This window comes from Ambystoma mexicanum, chromosome 7q, assembly GCF_040938575.1.
Source record: "Ambystoma mexicanum isolate Mex_15411 chromosome 7q, UKY_AmexF1_1, whole genome shotgun sequence".
Taxonomy (NCBI): Eukaryota; Metazoa; Chordata; class Amphibia; order Caudata; family Ambystomatidae; genus Ambystoma; species Ambystoma mexicanum.
This window is the reverse complement of record NC_090941.1, coordinates 176,210,829-176,231,697: the sequence shown is the minus strand read 5'-3', so window position 1 is coordinate 176,231,697 and position 20,869 is coordinate 176,210,829. Positions and strand designations below refer to the sequence as shown.

Below are 20,869 nucleotides of genomic sequence, written 5' to 3'. Positions count from 1 at the left end.
GAGGAAGGTCCCAGGGTTCCTCCAAAGGTTTCCATGGTGGCTCATCAGCCTATCCTCACTGTCTCGCTTTTCGGCTCAGGAAGCCTAGAGGGGGCCTCAAAGTCCGGAGGCGATCGCTGCTGTTGTCGCCAAGGAAGCGCCCCCACAGCGAAGCAGGATTGAACCAGCCATGATGTCGGACCCCCACCCACGCACCTCAGTATTAGGCTGGCTGGCGAACTTCGTCGGTGTGTGGAAGTCCATCTCCACCGACTGTTGGGTGCTGGACGCCCTGGCCCACGGGCACACCCTGGAATTTCAACTAAGGTGTCCGCGCATTCCACCAGTGGCCAGGAAGGAAAACCACGTCCCTCAACTTCTTCTGGAGGTACGGGCCATTCTGAAGAAGGGCGCAATAGAACTCATCCCAAAAAAGCTCTGGGGCTATCGAGTATACTTCCGGTACTTCCTTGTCAGAAAGAAGACTGGCGGTTGGAGACCTATACTGGACATCCACCGCCTCCACAAGTACATTGGGTCCCAGAAGTTTCGGATGGTCACCCTGAAGCATGTGCTGGGACAGCTGTAAGAAGGGGATTGCCTATCTTTGCTGGACCTGGAGGATGCCAATTTCCACATCACCATTCACGAGGTGCACCGCAAGTTTCTGCGCTCAGTGGTCCAAGGGCAGCATTACCAATTCAAGGCCCTTCCCTTCGGATTGAAGTCGGCACCAAGGGTTTTCACCAGTGCCTGGCGCCGTTGGCGGCGCGGTTGCGCCTGCAGTGGAGTCGCATCTACCCCGATCTGGACGATTGGCTCATCCGAGCGAAGTCTAGAGACACTACCGTCGAGCACACGGTGGGGACCGTCTGGCTAATCACGGGTTCTCAAACTTTGCGAAGTCCTGCTTGGTGCTATCGCAGGACGTGGTGTTTCTGGGGTCCTGGCTCAACACGGTGTTGTCTGGTGTTCTGTCGGAGGAGAGAATAGGGGCCATCCTGGGCAAGGTGCAACAGCTGTTGAACCTGAACGTCGCAAGGGCGAGATCCGGTCGCTAGTCGAGAGCAAGGCAGTGGAGGAAGTCCCAGACTCCCAGCAACGCTTGGGCTTCTACGCCAGGATTTTCGCCTTCAGAAAAAGAACCGAGCTGGCCTGAGTTGTGGTGGACCTATCCACCCTCAACCTCTCCCTACACCTACAGAAAGTCAAGATGGTTATGCCAACGCTCATAGCGGAGACATTGTGCAAGGGAGACTGGATGTGCTTCCTGGATCTGAAGGACGCGTACATACACGTCCCGATCTGGCATCCTAATCGTTCTTTTCTAGGATTCAGAATCATGGGCTTCGGCCTAAACTCGGCCTCGAGGGTCTTTACCCGACTGATGAATACAGTGGTGGCCCTCCTCAGGGCCACCACATCTACCCGTACCTTGACGACTGACTCGTTAGGGCGACTTCTCCGGAATCGATGCGCCACACTGCCCACGCTCTTATGAACACATTCCACGATCTGGGCTTTTTGCTCAATCTCAAGTCCCAACTTCAGCCTACACAGACTGACTTTCTTGGGGCTCATCTGGGACACATGCTCAAAGTTTCCCCTCTGAGGACAAAATCACGGCAATCAGGGCCGCTAGTCACTTCGTCAGCAGAGAAGTGACATCGGCCTGGTGGTAGCAACACCTACTGCGTCTCATGGCAGCAGTCCTATTGGCCGTCCCCCCACACGAGACTCAGAATGAGGAGGATACAGCTGCCCTTACGCAGCATCATGAAACCAGGAGCGGGACTCTCAGGTGGAGATCAACTTTCCTCTTTCTCTTCACTCACATGGTGGTCCAGGGACTGCAACCTGCGACGGGCAAGCCCTTCCGGTAGCCTACTGCGCAGGTTGTCATCACTACAGACTCCTCTCTAGAGGGCTGGGGGGGGCACTCTGGACACCCACAGTGTTTAGGAAATCTGGACCGGGCAGAAGTACGATATCACTTAGCTGGAACTAAAGGCCATCTGGCTAGCGCTCAGAGCCTTCCTTCTGGTTATTGGAGGCAAGGTCGTCATTCTTCAGACAACTCGACCAGCATGTTCTATGTCAACAAGCAGGGGGGTACCAGATACCCTGTGCAGACTGGCGGTTAGCATGTGGGAATGGGCTCTGGAGAACACCTACCTCACGGCCGTCCATCTTCCGGGGGAATCCAACCTGGAGGCGTACAGGCTCAGCAGACTGGGAGCGGACAATTACGAGTGGCAATTGAATGACCAGGTACTGCAGGAGATCTTTAGCAGATGGGGACACCCCCAAGTGGACCTCTTTGGGTCCTGGACAACAAGAGGTGCCTACAGTTAGCATCCTGGCAGGGCTCCGGCTCCCTGGGCGACGCATTTCAGATTCAGTGGAACAGCATGACAGCATACACCTTCCCGACCACACCGCTGATCCACAGGGGGATATGCAAGATAGAGGAATCTTGCCACCTCAGCATCATTCTGATTGCTCCATGGTGGCCATCCAGGCCATGGTTCTCAGAGCTGCTCAGCCTCAGAGCACCCATTCACCTCCCGACGGGCCCAGCACAGCTTCTGGCGCAGCTGCGGGGGCAGGGTCATCCATCCTGCACCACAGAAATTAGCCCTCACAGCGTGGTTCCTGAGCAGGTCATGCTAGGGCACTTCAGCCTTTCACAGGATAACCTAGAGATCATACAGGGTGCAAGGAGCAAATCTACCAGGACCCAGTATAAGAGCAAGTGGACCAGGTTCTGTGATTGGGCAGACTAAGGATGACACCCTTGCATGTACGTTGGATAACGTGTTCTTCTCAGTGCACCTCGCCCACTCTGGCACGCAGGTGGACACCTGCCGCACTTATTTGGCAGCCATAGTGGCCTACAGAAACTCAGAGGAGGAGGTATTCTCCTCGTCCAACCCGATAGTCGAGAAGCATCCGACGTGCCTCGCGGGCCACCCATCAAGAGGCCACACCCTGTGTGGGACCTCAACGTAGCATTGGGGGGGGCCCCCTGACGCACCAACCATTTGAGCCAGTGGCATCCACGGACATCAGGCTGTTCACCGTTAAGACGGCCTTGCTAGTTGGCCTCACTTCGACTCGCAAGTCGGCGAATCTATGCGCTAGGCGCCTCAGCACTAGTTTTCACAAGGATAAGGTAGTCCTGCAGACACACCCAGCGTTCCTACCCGAGGTACCATCTGCGTTCCATCTAAACGCGGAAGTAGTGCTACCTTCGTTCTTTGGCGAACCTGAGGACGAGGCTCAGGTTGGGCATGCTCTAAAATTCTACTAACTCGGGACACACTGTTTGTCCCTTTCGGCGGATCAAGTCCTGGGTATCCGGCATCCAAGCCATCTATAGCACAATGGATGGTTTCTGCCATCAAGGAGGCATATGAGGGGCGTCATAAACCACTTCCGGCTAACATGCACGCCCATGCGGTCAGAGCCACGGCCATCACATTTTAACGGCAGGTTCCGTGGCAAGTCGTAAGCAGGGCGGCCACCTGGGCCACCACTTCAGCTTTCTACAAGCATTACTGTTTGGACGCCGCCTCGAGATCAGATATGGCTTTTGGACAGGCGGTTTTCAGGAACCTGTTTGCTTAAGGTGGGTCTCCTCTCCACCCTTTGGCTACTCTGTTGTAATCGCCCATACAGTATGGAAGAAGGGGGTGGGACCTAAGAGTAATTATAAGTTAGTCACCATAGTGACTAACGTACACCTAGTCCCCTTTCCTCCATACATGCCACCATCCTCCCCCTTAAAATGGTGTCATTGGGCAATGTTAAACTATTGTCAATGCGTCTATGGTGACTGAGGTGTGGTGACGGAGGGCAGAGTCATGGCAGCCCGTGTTCCCAGGGCTGCACTCCCCCGCGCGCCTCTAAATTTAAAGGGAACATTTTTTCTGGTGAATAAGGTTGTCTCTCGTCACTAGGAAGGGACGCCCATACAGTATGGAGGAAGGGGGACGAGTATGTTGGTCACTACAGTGAGTAACTTATAATTTACTTCCTCCCTTTTTTAAGAGGGCCTTGATCATCCACCGGGGAGTCACTGGTTCAACGCTTTAGATCTGTTCTTTTTGCAGGAAATCTTGAGCCTGCTAGAGAAAGGTGCTATAGAACAAATACAGGTGACGGAGGAACAGAGGTTGGTACTCCCCTTTAATTTTTAATTCCCAAGGACGACTGAGGGTTGAAATATATTTTTGGACTTTGGGCTGGAGATGCTTGAACAAGTTCCTCAGGAAGGAACGACAAGTTAAATATGGTCACCCTGTCTCAGATCCTTCAGGCTCTTCAGCTTTGGATGGTGTCATTGGACCTTTAGGATGCTTACTTTGTGTGCTTGTGATGGATAGGCTCATGAAAGTATCAGAGGTTCGCTGTTGGTGTTTCTCATTGTCAATTTTAAGTTCTGCTGTTCGGGCTGAGCCCCCCCCCCCCTTCCACCCCCCAGTTATTTTAAGTTGATGGCTGTCGTGGAATCGATTCTCAGCTGGTATTCAAGTGTACCCCTGTCTCCTGAACAGGTACTGGACAGCTCAGCATAACGTGCCACTCTTCAGACAGTTTCTACCTCAATTTCAAAAAGTCCCACATGATACCATCTGAAAGGGTCCAGTTCATTGGAGCAGTCCTGCATGCATCTTCAGGAAAAGCCTTGCCACCTGCGGTTAAGGGCGCAACACATTCTGCAGATGGTCACCAAATTCCAGAATACCCAGCATCTCCCGGCTTTAGTTTTCTTTTAGGTTGCTCGTCGTGGCATCCTGCATGTTCCTGGTGCCAGAGGCTCGCCTGAGATCCCTTCAATGGCCCCTCGGAAGCCATTGGTCTTAGTTCTTAGGTAAGATGTCGGATCTGCTTCAGGTTCCGAGCATGGTTGCGCAGGATGTCCTGTGGTGGGCCTGTGCGGACAAAAATGGATATCCTTTTTGCCAGCCATGGCTCGAGATAACAGTAGTTCAGACGCCTCACTCATGGGGTGGGGAGCCCACGATCTGTCTGTCTGCGGTCGTTGGTCCCCATCAGACTCCAAACTACACCAACTGTTTTATGCTGAATGCAATCGGACTAGCGCTGAAGGCTTTTCTGCTATCTGTACAGGGAAAGTATGTCCTGATGACTGACCATTCAGTGGCCATGTACTACCTCAACAAGAGCTATGGAGTCACTACCACTGTGCAGAGAGGCAATGCAGCTCTGGTTCTTGGCAATTTAAGAAGGAATCTCCCCATTGGCAGTGCACCTGGCCGGGAAAAACAGGGCTAACATTGAGCAAGCAGAACAGTTTCCCATCAGTGGGAAATAATAAGACCAAGAGACCTTTGCCCTTTGTGGAACCCCTAAAGTAGATCTGTTTGAGACCAGTGTCAACCGGAAATTCAAACTGTTCTGCTCCAGGGAATTCCTCACGAGGAGCTCTAGGGGACGCGTTGGTAGTGGACTGTTTCCACTCTTGTACGCGTTTCTTCCAGTCCCTGTCATTCCTCAAGTAATCAGGAGGTTGTGATCCTAACTGCTCTGGGCCAGGTGTGCGTGGTACCCAGACCTTCTGGACATGTCCATACTACTGTAGGTGCCTTTCCCCGGCTTACGACGTGTGAGAGAAAAAATAAAATGGCAGACAAAACCCCTTGTCGGGGAAGGAGGCACTGAGACCCGGCTGCAAGAGTTCAAAGGATCGTTTATTTCTCCAGCTAGGAAATAATCCAAAAACTCTCCCAAATCTCATTACATCACTAATATATTTATATTAGTTAGAGTAACACTAACAAAAAATGCTAAATGGACCCGATTGGCCAGGCGGTGTGGTGCTGTAGGTTTGGGTGGCATCTCTTCCTCCTGGTTGGCTGAGTAGCTGACGGACGTCAAACATCTTGTGCTCCATGCAGGTCAGGGTCCGGTCACTGTGGTCACTACCTAAGCTAATATGTTACACACTAAATAACAAATTATTTAAAACATTTTATGCTACTTGTCACATTTCTACATAAGTCACACACAATGATTATTGTCAGTACAATTGGGTAATTCGTGGCTTTATTTGGAGGCCTTGACCTTATTGTGCATGTAGAAGAATCAAGCTGTGTTTAGCATATCTGCTAGGTTTCAAACTCATTAGTACAGATAAAAACATATATAGTAGTAAAAATGCTTAAGGTTAGTAGTGGGTGTGTTGGGTGGGTTTTGCAGCACAGGCGAGGGTCTGGCACTTGAAAGAAATACCTTACAGGGGGTGCAGGGTCAGGGTGGCAATAAATTGTTCTAATGGGGGTGGGTAGCTTGCACGTTTATGAGGATGAATTGAGCAGAAAGTGCTTCGCTCATCCTGGTTCACATGCCGGTTCTTAGACGAACAGTGATCTCAGAGGAAGAAAACTGTAGCATATTGATTGTTGCATCTTTCTCCAGCTTCAGAGTGAGAATGGAAGCGCAGAGCTTTCCTTCGCAGGGGGAGTGCAAGGGTGGGGGCCAGCCAGCTGCCTGCGCGCCTTGTATGTGTCTGTCCTTGGCTGCCGCGGTGTAAGGGGAGCTGAGCATTGCTGTACTATCGCAGTGAGGCCTGTTTACCCAAGATGGAGTCGAAAGGGGGCACGAAAGATGGATGCCCCGTGTCCTGCTCAGTAGTCCCATCTATGCAGCAGTCAACCGTGGTTAACTTTACATAAGGGCAAGGGGCAATCCCACTACCGCAGGCACGTGGTCCAAGCCCTGTACTGAGGAGCGTACGACGCGAGGGGGCCTAAGGACCCCTCGCTCCCATACACTACCTCTAATTTTTATTCCCAAAGAGGACTTTCAAGAGGTGGTCGGGTTCTCCACCCAGAGATCAAAACTCTTAACTTTCACACATGGTTTGAGAGGTTGAGAGAGAAGGATTGGGACCTCCCGAGAAGACCTAATGGAGATTTTAGCTTTTGGCCAGAAGGCCAGCAACAAAGTCCATCGATTATGTTGGAGCAAGTTCTGCAGCTGGTGCCGGGAAATGCATGTGGATCCTTTTCAGCGCGATAAACCTAGTGTTTTTCCTATTGGATCTAGCTAAGGTGAGGCTCCATATTGAAACCATGAAGGGGTACTTGGCGACACTTTCAATCTTTAAGCGTGCGTCTGAAGCCTTACTTCAAGATGCCACTGATTATTCAAAATAACTCACGTGTTACCTCAGTCCCATTTCTGGTCCTAATTCTGGAATTTAAATCTAGTACTGAAATTCCTTGTGTGCTCCCTTTGAGCAGCTTCACTTCTGCCCGTTGAGGCTGTTGACATTTAAGACCATCTTAATCGCTTTGGCATCTGCCCGCCGGGTGAGCAAATTAGAACCCTTATGTAAACGACCATTTGCAATTTTTATAAGGACCCTTGTCCTGAGAGTTAAACCCACTTTTCTTCCTAAAGTATTTTTGACTTTCACAACTCACAATTGTTCTGCCAACAGTCTATCCACCTCCCTAGTAAGGAGGAAGAAAGGCTACACAGGTTAGACCCTAAAAGGGTGCTGAGTTTTTACATAATGCGTATGGCTAATATAAGACGGGATGACCAACGTTTTGTGGGATACACCAGACATAAATTGGGTTTGGCAGTCACTAAACAGATGTTATCCAGATGGCTAGGCTAATCCTGTGCTTCATAGAATGTTATAGATTTGCAGTAAATGATCACCCAGAAGGTCTAAAGCTTGCTCCACAAGGGTCATGCTACTTCTGCCTTACAGAGGGGTTGCAGATTGACATTTGTGCAGCAGCCACCACGTCTTCCATTAATAAATTCACAAAACACTACTGCCTGGACTCTGCTTCAGGCCAGCAGACAGTTTAGCTAAATGTCTGTCTTGGGTTGATAAAGCTGTGTATAAGTATAAAGTAGCACTGGCCTCTGAGACGGAGACAATTTCCTGGAGGAAAGGTTTGCATTTGGATTAATTTTCATACCCATAATGCCTTGCTGTTCTGGTGCAGAATGGAGGTGAACCTCCAGCGATGGCTACTAGGTGTTATGGAATGTGTGACTTTGGTCAAATGCATTTTTCCTATTTTCACATTTCAGGTGAGTTTATTATTTTTTTTAAACCCACCATAACTTTTGAGATCCAGCCCCTCCAGGAGTGAAGGCAAACTGCTCTGCTAAATTAGCAATGCAGTGTTCTGGTCTAGCTTTGTGTACAGTATTCTTATTTTGCTGAGGGGAGGTTAAAGACCTGTTCTGGGTATGTGGAAAAAAACTGATAAATGTTTTATAACCAAGACAATTTGATTATTGGTTGAATGTCTAGCTTATTTAAAATACCTGTCAACTGAAATAATTGTACATTGAAAATGTATACATGGCGATTACTTTTACATCAGTCTTACTGGGACATTTATACAACAGAACCATAAACCCATTTTTTCCTTGCTAGTAATGTAACTAAAAATGTTCTCTTGCATTAGTCCCTCAGATGTTGGCGATGATGGTAGACTTGGAGGATGATGAAGATTGGGCAAATGCTGATGAGCTTGAAGATGATGATTTCGACAGGTAATGCAGAGGATAGTGTGACTAAATATTTAATGCAGGGTCATTTAATCTGAAATTAAAGCTTAACTTCAAATGTAGGTTCTACCAGACCTTTCACTATTCTCAATAAGGTTATGCAGAAGGGCTCCTGGCTAGGCCCCAATTTACCCAGGTTGGTGTATACTTTTCTGATGTTTGTTAATCTGTTTAGAATCCTATGCTGTGCATAGTCCGACATCCAGTGGTCACTGCGGAGTATTGCATCTTTTTCGAAAGTCAAAAAGGGGATGTCGACATAGGCGTGTCTGTAATACTATTCCTATAGTGACGTATAGTGTACCCAAAATCCCTCACGCGTCGCGGTCCCTCAGATTTTTTTCCACCCAGAATACTGGTCGCCTTATGCAGAGCTCGTAAGAGACATTGCCATTTACCATTTATTCGACCCTTGGTCGATTTCTCATACCACCTCCAGCCCTCTTTCGACGGCCTTTCAATTTTCCAGACGAGTCAAAATCTTCGGCGGTTTCGATGGAGGTGATCCTATTGGCTCTGCCGAACATGTGACCTGGCCTTGCCGGCCTACACAGTAGGGAGAGTGGGGGTCGGGTGGACAGAACTGTTTCTTCTAGAATGCCTTTCCTTTTCTCCCCCCTTTCCTTCCGGATCGTTATCACTAGTTACGTCTACAGCATTGGAGAGGACGTCTACAGCTAGGGAGAGGACTCCTTTTAGATTTTGCCCACGTAAGGGCAAATTTCCATGGAAGGACAAGCATAAGCGGTGTAACTGCTGCTTACTCCTCAACCACAACGAGGCCGGGTGTGCGGCCTGTAAGCTGCTTCGTCCAAAAACTTTGAAGGAACGCAGGGCCAAAAGGTGGGCAGCCTATGGCATGTCGAAGGCTGATTCTTCACCCGCGGCCGCCGCGTGTGACTACGCGGATAGTGATAACGCTACCTCCGTAACAGAGGTTGTTGACCTCTCATTGGAGCGCTCCTGCTCCATCTCGCCTGTCCCCGGCCCCGAAAAGCTCTGCTCCGGCCCTACTTATGGGGATGTACACAGATTTTTGCCCCAAGATTTTTAATGCATATTAGTTTGTCATAGTAAAAACAATCAGACACTTGTTAAATTTACAATTATATACACAGTACACATGGGTACAGTCCAGTCAAATTGACTGGATGTGTTGAACATGTTTTTTTCCTTTTTGTATAACGACAGAACTCAATTTACAAATAACATGTGGGCACAATACAGGATTACAGTGAACAAATATCAGTGTTAGTGATGGACACTGAAATGGTGGAAGGGTCGTCTACACTATTTTGGCCAAAAGGGTAAAGCTGAAACAAACTGCTGTCGTGAGCAAGCCCCATTACGCCATTAGACCCTCCAGCGCCTAACTATTTAGCATGCACTAGGAACAAGCATGCTCTGATCCATCATTATTTCAACTTGGAGGCAGTTGTATATGCCTACGTTCACCAAGAAACTGTTCTAATTTCTCCTACATTTGAAACGGGGGATCCGCTCACAAGCCCTTCACTGTAGCAAAGCTTTGCACACAAGACCAACAGGACACTCTTCTCCACTACTAGTCCCACCGTCTTGATGAAGGCCACCACATTGCAAGCTTCAGTAATCTGCTTTACCCTTTTGGCCGAAACACAATAGTGTCTACGACTCTTCCACCATTTCAGTGTCCATCACGCACACTGAGATTTGTTCACTTTAATTCTGTGTTGTGCCCATATGTTTGTAAATTGAGTTCCGTCGTTATACAAAAAGGAAAAAACATGTTCAATATTCAACAAATCCAGTCAAATTACAAATATGTACAAAATTGTATATTAACTAGTGTCTCGGATTGTTTTTGCTATGACAAACGAATGTGCATTAAAAATCCTGGGGGCAAAAATCTTTCACTAAATACTAGGTTTTTGCGTTGTGTATGTATTTAGTTATTAGTGTGTAATCTCTCAACCTGATAATTGTGAAATTCTATAAAAATTCTCAATAAGTTAATGCTGTGCCTTGCCACCTTGAGCCATCCCTTGGTCTGCAGAGCACACCTGTTTGGATTTTCCTAAACCATACGTTTAGGATTCTGTACAGTCTGCCAATGCCTTGGTGTTTTTTCTCTGCCAGGAGAGTAAACGTGAGTGGCCCTGGAAATACTGTAAACAAAGGAATGGGGTAGAAAAGATGTACAGCGTAACATATAACCCTGTACAATAATAGATGACCCTTTAGGGCAGAAACTACTGCAGAAGTTATTTGTGCGTTTCAGAACCAGCACTCGTATGGGTAATCTGGGGCCAACCTGGTTGATCTGCAGGGGTTTGTCACTTTTTCGTTAAGTAAGCTACTCTGGGAATAAGGCTGATCAGTAAGGCTTACAGTAAGACTAAGTACTAGTGCCCATGTATGTACATGATGCTTTTTTATTAAGAACACGCATGCATAAGTCAAAAGCACTACAAAATTAGTTATGCACATATACCAATAATTATGATTACACATAGCTTTAGTATTCTGTTTAGAACAGATTGTGTATATGCTTATTTAAAGAGGTAGAAGGCATTTAACATTGTTTACTATGGGGCACTTTGAGCTCTGTTAAAACTCTTAAGTGACTGGAAGGGACTTACATCTACATGGACACTTTTCCTGGTCCCCTGTCACCACCACCACCAATTATCTGGCTAGCTTTATTACTGTATCTGTTTAGGAGTGCAATAGGACCTTCTGCCCTGGCACTAAAAGTAACCTGATCCCTCTCAGGGCATTAATCTTAATCTGCAATGTGGTGTATTTGTTGTGTGGTGTGTATAGTTGTACCATTTCTTACTCTTTACAAGAGGTGTAGGAATGATTGTGAATGTCATTTCCATTTTTGATCCGTATTCATGTATGTTATTGTCTAGGGTTCCCTTTGTTTCCCACCCTGTAGTCTCTATGTATAGTACCTGCCTCGTGGTAATCCCTTTATATTCAGTATGTCATTGGGTTTGGTATACGCGTTTTACTATGTTTTTAACCGATGTACGTACTTTCTTATAGATGTTAAGTGTCATTTTTTCAGTTGGTCAGCGTGATGTATTCTTTGCAGGTAACTGTGGGTATTAACTACCTGCCTTCCTCCCTTTAGTTATGCCTGACTGCTCCCCCATTAGAGGGTTTGGTGTTTTCCTGGCTGGGGAGAACACTGCTTGACTTTAGATCCCACAAGGCAGGCGGTACCACCTCAGGAGTGCAAGACTGAAAATGCCGTGTGGACCCCTTGGAAAGGGTCCGGCAGCACAACAATCTGACAGGCTTTTGGGGGATAGGGGAAAACTGGTCCCTGGCCAGCACAAAAAAAACACTGAGGTCAGGTTCACTGAGCAAGTTCCTCTTGGCACCACTTTCCTTTTCAGTCACCACTCTAGGGACTCGCAAGCAGCTCCACAGGTAGTTTCCCCACATATTGTGGAGGAGTTCTTTTTGAAAGTCCTACCCTCTGGCCCGCACCTCGCAGCACCACTACTGGAGTCACTGGGATTCTTTTCATAGATTTTGAAGGTGAGCGAGACTTGTCCCATTCCCCTGCTGTATTCTTTTGTTATGGGGACCCTTAATACTTGCGTTCCAGTGTCTACCTCTCCCTTTAGTTTAGTCGCTCATATGACAGTACCCACCACCTTAGGGTTCCATATTGCAATATCATTCAGTTCACTAGTTACTAGATCAGGGTCACTACTTCTGGGTGTCATCCTTTAACACCAGGGATCGTTGCTCCTTTTGCTGGAACCATTTGCCCTGCACTAAGACTTCAGTACTTCACCTCCACTTGCTGGGTGGGCCCTCCTGGTCTACTTTCCTCATGTTTTGGGAGACCTAAAAGCTTACCAGAGACTTATTACAGGCTAGGGCTGGACTTCTGAAGTTGTATGTGGTGCTCTGTATTGATATCTGCCTAACCTCTATTCTGCCTACTTAGGTGAATGCATTTGTGTAAATAACTGCTTGTGATTCTGAAGTGAAACTCATTATGGGTTACAAAACTTGTGTATACGCGCTGAAGTGTATTTAGAAAGTGTGCCCTAGTGTAATTGGCATTAGCAGATCTGATACGGAAGAGACCCACACAGGTAAGTTTTAAAGATAAATGTTAACTGATACTACTAAACAGTGCCCCCTCCCTCCTTAGTTCAGCCTTGCTGCTTGCAGTTGGGGGTTGCGAATAACCTTGCGAACCCTAGGTTTGTTCTTTTCCAGGTCTTGCCTCAGGAAAAGAATCCTTGACACCAAATCCTCCACCCTGAAAGAATGGGAGGCTTTCCGGATCTTCCTCAAGGCACAAGTGACTTCAGCCCTAGTTGAAGCCATAAGACCCTTCCCACTTGAACAAACCAGCAGGGATCCTGCAAAGGACCCAAGGGCTCAGCCGCAGCTTCTGAGTGAGGATCCAGCCCTGTGCTGACTCAATACTCTGCTGTTGAGCAATGTGTGCCAGCAGCTCTTACTCTGGGGTCATCAGTGCCACACCATTCAAACAAAGTTTAAGCACCTCTGGCATATGCTCTGCTCCGATTGGGGGCATCTATGTCCAAGATGAAACATCTTTGACCCTATCCCTTTTGGGATGGAACCCCCATGTCTGATGTGTGGTGAGGGGGGAGGAAGGACTGTTGGAACTGGCTTCCGACTTGCAGGAAGCCAGCAATCTGTATGCATCCCTGGAATTGGACGCTTTACTGGCTAATCCTTGAGACGCACTGTAATCACAGGCAGGACTGGAGCAGTGCAGAAGGTGGGAGGTTGCAAGGCTGTAGGATGTTTTAGATGGTGGTCAGTCAAAATGTCGAAAATAAAATGTAGAATGACAATGTCCAAAAATGTAGAAAAAAGTCGAATTCCCCTTTTTAAAATTATATATTTATTTTGGGGTCTGGGAATAAAAAAAATAGGTAAAACAAAAAAAAGAGAAAAGGGTTGGAGGGGAACCCCCATTTCCAATAAACGTCATAAAATAAAATAATTTTTCGACATTTTGACTTTCACCATTTTGTCTTTCTACATTATCACTATAAACCGTTTTAGATAAAGGACTGACTTGCAATGAATGAATGAATGAATGAACATTGATTTGTTAGGAAATGTGTGCTCTCCATCTTTCATAGATTCACATGCGGTTTGACTACTGCCTGTATCGACTATTGAATCCTTGGTAACATAAAAGTGGTTTCCATTTGAATTTGAAACTGCAGTCACTTTAGTGTTCGTTCTTAGTGATTTTGTATCATATTGCCCAAGGTTAATGGGTAGAATCTACCTTGACTCCACCCATAGAGGCCAGCTTTATACTGCATGTACAAGTTAGGAGGTCTCATTCTCTACTTCATTCGACTATCTTTTTCACCGATTTGACTATGGTTGGAAATTCCTGGAATATTCACAGCTCTTCCTTATTGTGGTGGTTGGGAGTGTTTTAATGCCCCAGGTGTTCCTGTGAGATAACTTGACACCTCAGTTAAGGCTTGTGAAGGAGACCTCAGATTTTCTTTTTGCAACTTTCCCTCCATAGTTTCCCATGGAGCAAAATAGTTTTGCTCTGTTTGTAATCCTGCCCTGCCTTAAAAGTTATAAACTCGATCAGTTTGAGAAAGTAAACCTATTACAAACATCAATATAGTCAATGAGATAATCCATTACAATTCAGATAAGTGTTCCCAAAAGCAGGGAAACGTAGGCTAGTTTCATTCCTCCTTATGGAGCCACACATCTCAAAGCCGCCATCTACAACCAACCCTCTGCAATGTTACTGTTAGGCAAGATTGCGTGGTGTACCCTTTGGGTGCACTACAGCAACCTTGACCTCCTGGCAATAGGAACCCAGCCTTTGGTATAAGTCTGTACTACACAGGTTGGTAGTGTGGCTGAGCAGCCAGGCTTATCTCAAGAGGGGTCCATGTGGGCAGTGGAGTGGACACACAGAGGGTCACAGTGACAAGTATTCAAATAAACTCTTAAACTCAAGGTTTCTTGATCAAACAATTTGTCAGTTATATAAGCCTGCTTCAGAATGGAAGCAAAACATGTAACGCTTCAAAACACATCCTCTAAATCACATGATACCCATTGGGAATGGCTCACACACTTCCTACACCCTCAGGTGACTTAAAGCTAGGACACTGTGGACATTGATTTATTACTGGTTCATTTAGAGCAATACTGAGATTGGTGCAAAGGTTAGATAGGAGAATAAAACAAAGGTTAACACATAATAAAACAGGTAAGTACCTTTTGAACCCTCCAATTCAAAGTAAATTAACCCTTTCCTGGGGGAAAGGTAAAGACGGTCAGAGGTCAGAAGAGTCTCTCAGGAGCCAGGACAGCCAATGTTGGAGCAACGTGTATGGGAGCTGAATATCTTCTTTGCAGGTAAGTAGGTCTTGCACAATGTTTTTAGAAAAGTTGGTAGAAATAAGATCACTTGAAGGGCCACAAGCTGGGAGGCTTGTGAGGGACAAAGATGCAAGCAACTCTGCAAGGTTAACCAAGACCGTCTCAACTGAGAACAAGTAAGGATGCACCGCAAGAAGTAAGTCCTCTTAAACTTTACAGTACCTTTGGTTAGAAGAAATGGTTCCAGCTCTCTTCTGTTCCTGTGTGGCTCTGCAGACCCTGTTCTTCCTCTGCCTCGATCGTGGGGACAAGAGGGAGGACTTCTGGGGACTCCTGCAACACAATGGGGAAGGTTGGCGGCAGCAATGGACAAACTTCAATTCAGCTGCACTTTGCAGGTTTCGGCTCCTCGCGTCTCGGCAAATGGCACCACCGCAGACTCTCAGATACCACTCTAGAATTTCCTCGCATCTGGGGTACAACACTGTTGAGGTGGCTCAGGCTTGGGTAGTCCTGCTTCAGGGACGTACAGAGGATCTTCCCGGCGCTCAGGTCTGACTTAAAAGCGATCCACTCTATTTGGTGTTCCTCTCCCTGCCTCTTCAGTTTCAGCAGCAGTGGAAGCACAGCCAGCTCCGAGGGGATGTCCAAACGATATCACTTTGGAGTTTATTGGTCCCACCAACTCAAGGGGAGAAGTCCTTGCAGGGCTTCCCTAGTCTAAACGAATTCGGAGCTCCAGCACAGCAGCAGGGCTTCACCGCGCAGACCAACAGTCTAGGAGTTGCAGCAGGCGTCTCTTCCAAGATCCCCTTCGGATTCCTTTATGCAGTGGTCGACTGCCTTCCAAGGCAAAAAAAACTGCCTTTATGCAGGTTTCTCCCATTCATTCCAGCCTAGCTGTCAATCACTTTTGGGTGCATTCCTGTAACCAAGGGGATGAAGCAGAGTTTCGGGCATCTCCCTCACTTGCTGCCCCACCAGACACTCTGGAGGCAGAGTGAATCCCACCAAAGACAACACCAACAAAGGGACCAAACCTGGTTATGCACAGAGTAAATCTCAAGGACCTTCCCAACACGAAATGGCAAAAAAAGACCAGGGCCATTTTGACAAAATGGGCACCCATGGGTGCCCTTCTGCAGCTGTGAAAGCAGCCCGCGGTAAACACACACAATAGTGATAAAAAGTAAACCCCTGCCACCAGCAATTAATTGTAGCAAGGGTAACATACAATTGTTCCATGAGAAATTAGACAAAGGGGATGCTAAGTAACCGCTCCAGCACCCTATGGTAAGAAGTGTGTGCTGGGTCTAGAAAGTTACACAATGTAAGTAGTCAATTTCACTTCACTCCTCTTGGAAACGGTAGTTTTACCAAGAGAAGGTATTTAAACCTTTGGGAGATCTAAGGCTTCTCTGTGCCACTGCACTGAAGATGCTTTGTGTCACAATGCAAAGATGATGCCTATGGAGTTTGTCAGACTCCAGAGTCAAAAGAAACGGAGTCCAAATCACAGAAAAATACATGAGTGGAGGGAAAAAAGGTTTCGCTCTCTCCAGGTAAGAAATAAAGTGCTGGGGGTCTCTAAGGTAGAAGGGAATTAGCACATTTATGAGAAATCAATCTCCCTATCAGTTACTTAAAAAAAAAAAACGTATACAGACATATGTAGGCAGCGCGATTCACTTACTCAGTTCACACATCCTTACAAATCACGCATTTGCCTCAACTATTTCAATGGAAGACTAATCTCAACCATACAAGTCATGAAATGGTCTGCACATCTGCAAATCGACCTCAAGTTTCAGTTTTTGCATCATGAATGGATCATAGCTTGACAGTATGTAAAACTGACAGCCAACCCTCTACCGTTGACTTTTTCCATGTTTTCAAAACCCTCCAGATTTGCTTAGTTGACATCACCAGCGCTTTATCCAATTACCATAGCCTCCGGCCACATTACATCTCCCCGTATCTGAAGGCAGAAATCACTGGATAAGGCGATGTAGCAAACGGCACTCCCAAAATTGGATCTAACCTGTCCAGAACCTCGCCCCAAAATCCAGTCACTCTTGAGCATTCCCATAACATTTGTAACGGGGTACCTCCCCTTTGACCACATCCTCATCTATGCTTGCCGCAATCTTTCATGGGGAAGCAGGACAGAAGACATACAAAGGCATCATTTTTAGAATCGTTAATACCACGTGAGGAAGTGAGTCAAACATGTTACAGGCCATCGATTTATCTCTCATTCGTCCATTTAATAACCCTTGTCTCTGAAGAGACTACAACTATGCATACCTCGATTCTCTCCTCCCTAAACCAAAATTGATTCTAAGAGTCAAAAGGAACCATCTGCCCATTATTCCAGACATTACACATTCTTTTTTTAACACTTTTTTATTTTCAGTTTTCAACAAAGTACATTACAACCAAACACTGAGCTTGAACAATAAATAGTTACTTTAAAAAGTTATATGTAATATAACCATAGAATCACAGTAGAAAGTTCAATATCTAAACACCAAACTCAGATACTCTAGTACAACTTAACGCCACATAACATAAATGAAGACAAAGGACAACACAATAACTCACACCCAGACCTCTAACCCATCCCACCTTTCCTCCTAACAAAAATAGATTTGAAATTGATTGAAAGGTCCCCAAAGTTCCTCATATACTGCCTCCTTTTGCTGCTTACACAACAAGCATTTCTCGTATTTTGAAAGGATCTTCATATCATAAAGCCATCCCTCAAGAGGCTTTTTCCTTGTTTTCCATACCTTTAACACCTGTCTTAATCGCCACCAGTATGCTTCTGTTAATCCAGTCTCTAGTTACATAATCAACATTCCTCCCACATCGTGGAGATTGTAGAATCACCGCTAAAGGGCTTCGTGGAAAATGAATGGTCCAAACTGCGTCGATCCTGTCCAGTACATCCTTCCAATAGTCCATCACTCTATCACAGTAACATAACATGTGCAACAGAGTAACTTTTTCCTTCCGACAACCCCATCAACAATCATTTTCCACCAATCCTAGACTACACATACAAACACAAGTCCAATACATTTTACCCAACACCCTTTCGTGAATGTAACGTAAGTTTAAGTCAATTTACGCTTTAAAGGCATGGTATAGTAAACATTTTTATTGTCCCTACGGGTCGGCCATGTTTTTTTAAGCCTAAGTGGCTCGATTTTAGAAAACTTTCCTATGGACCTTACCCGAGTTTTCGCCCATTAAACGCACGCGAAGACAAACACCAGGGAGCCGCCATTTTCTGATAATCCTATCTTTTCCCTGGTCGCCCTAGCTGACCTGCTTTTGCGGCACTAAATCAATTCCCCTGCCCCTGACCTTATCAAAACATTCATATTCCCCGCCTCTCTCCGTGACGTTACTGTGCTGCGTAGGCAAACGCGCCCAGTCGTCTTCTGCGCGACTTCACACAGAACCCGGAAACCAGCACAGATCAACTCTCAACACAGCGTGCCACAATTCGGAATAAGAAACTGTACTTTAAAATGAAACAGCAACACGGTACATTTGGTAAAGTACATTTATTTGACATTAAATGTTTAGAGAATATTCAGCAATTGCTATATGAACTCCGAAAGCCATTTTCTTTTATCTCTATCCGCAATAACTGTTCCGTTTCATCTTGAGTCACGCGCTGTTCCTTTATGGTACACAGGGTGTTCATTTTCGTAAAAAGAATCACTTTGGAAGCACGGTGAACCGCAAGGCTGTCCATCAACTAGGCACTAGTCCAGCCTAAAAGTTGATATGTTGCTTCTAGCCACTAGTACAGCGTAGGGGCATGTGGGCCCTTGGCGATCGTCCCATAATTTGGTGATCGTGCTCAAGTTGTTGACACGAAGCTGCAGGTGTCTGCTGAAGAATCCATCCACCGGTGTCTCAAACAGATGGCAGTGGCAGAATGGGATCAAATACCTGTTATGAAAACAAAAAATTATAATTAGTCTCGCTAGCCGAACTTCATTAATATTACTCATTTTATTTATTACGGCCGATCAGAAACTATTTGCTTGCAAGGATAGTTCAATGGAGTATGTTCGTCTCTAAAATCAATGCAAAAAGTAACGAGATAAATCGAGGCCAACACACAATGATAAACGACAGTCTACATGTGTGAGGAATGATATGATATATGATATGGCATTTGTAACGCGCCTATACTCAAGTGTTTCTAGGCGTTACGAGGCAGGTGGGGAACAAGGGCAGACAGACTAGGCCAGGTGTCTTTCTGATCGCGCATGGGGGAGGGCTGTACATGGTTAGTTGAATACAAATTAAATAGGGCCAGCTGGTGGCAAGTGCAAGGTAAATGCCGGGAGAAGGGGCTGAAGGATACAGAGACCGTCCCGTAGTGCAGGTAGGCAGTGCAGGGAAAAATGGCTGGGCCAAGGACCGAGATCGTTGAGACCAGTGGACCTGCATGCCCTTGTGCCCACTACGAACACGTTTTACTTGCTTTTCCTAGCTCTTCATTCATTTATTCATGCATCCATTCATTAAATCTTCATTCCGGTATTAAAGCGTGTAAAGATTTACTTACATTATATTTGAAATTTCCATTGTCTCTTCGTAATGCAGTCTGTAAAACGGACCGTGCTCTTGACGATTTTTCGTATACTGAACTAAAATGAAACTAGGTCTAGTTTCTGAATTTTCTGCCTTATCGTCTTACGTTATTGCGCACTCCCTTCAAATGTAGTTCTTTCGGCATGGTCCCTGTCTCAAGGTCAAAAAACAATAGACCCTTATACTTCCAGTGCGACTTGTGGGCCTCATCTGGGCACTGTCCTTCGCATTCTTTATTTGCAACATCACGTAGTATAGGCATCTGTGTGAACTTGAAGTTTAGAATCGGTCTATGTAGTGCGCCTCAATGTGCAAATGCGAACTGGCTTCTCTCCCAAATGCCACGGCCCGCTTGGCTGGCGCGTTCTAAGTGCCCCAATTTTGTCCCCGTTGTCTGCGAGCTTTTCAGCCCAAATTGAGAAATTTAATTTTTTGCGGAAGGTCAGGGAAAGTATAAAGTACCACAGGAGTTGAGTTAAAGGTGAGATTTATTGTTTTATTATTTGCAATACGCAAGACTCCCCTCCGTTAACAGTGCGCAGCATTTACATGGGATGAGACATGAGAAAAATATATACATACACATATATGAGGTGAATAGAGAGAATTCAAAGATGCCACCCATGATGGTGAAGGTAGGGGTTAGGTTTGTTTTTTATTTGCATTTGGTTCAGTTACATAAAAAAATTTCATGTAGAACCTTTACAAAAGTTAAAATCTAACATAACATCATAAACAGTCATATCAACTACAACATCAATGCTAATTCTTTCTCAATGTGTTTACAAAAACTTGCCAACTCGTATATTAAAGGTTTGTGTGAACCCTGCATCATTCTAGACCACAAAACTTCGAGGCATCCCACAAATTCAGCCTTCACAAATTTCATGAGTTTGAGTGTCCTGATGTTCTTAATGCGGACAATACAATATAAGATGTTTCAACGTTTCATATGGTTCGTTACATTCATCAAATTGACATCCCACACCCTTTTGAAGTTTGTTCGTTTCCCAATTCTTAGTTCTTTCTCTTGTGTGAAATAAGTTCAATCTGTAACGAATATATACCTTTCGAATGTTTTCACAGGTAAACAACAAAACATGGTCATAGCGTTGGATGCGCTGTTTGACATATCGACCATATTCTTTGTATAGCTCGTAGGTCTTGATTGAATCAATAGTTTAACACCAATCCATTTCAAACAGTTTATTCTTGGCGAAGCACGGGCGATAATGTATATCCTCGACCGTTATATTTACATTATCAAATTTGTTCTCTTTTTAGATAATTAAAAAGAGAATTAGAAGTTCGAGAGCCCAACATTTTGTTCAAGTCCATATAT

At 45.9% G+C, this 20,869-nt stretch overlaps 1 protein-coding gene across 1 annotated transcript in view; it reads left to right on the top strand.

Annotated features, from left to right (window-relative positions):
• IPO5 (importin 5) overlaps positions 1-20,869 on the top strand; it is a 1,138,249-nt gene that overhangs the window by 365,036 nt on the left and 752,344 nt on the right. The window contains exon 9 of the mRNA XM_069640466.1: positions 8,445-8,532. Within this exon, the coding sequence (XP_069496567.1) occupies positions 8,445-8,532 (88 nt within the window). The remainder of the gene's footprint in view (positions 1-8,444; positions 8,533-20,869) is intronic.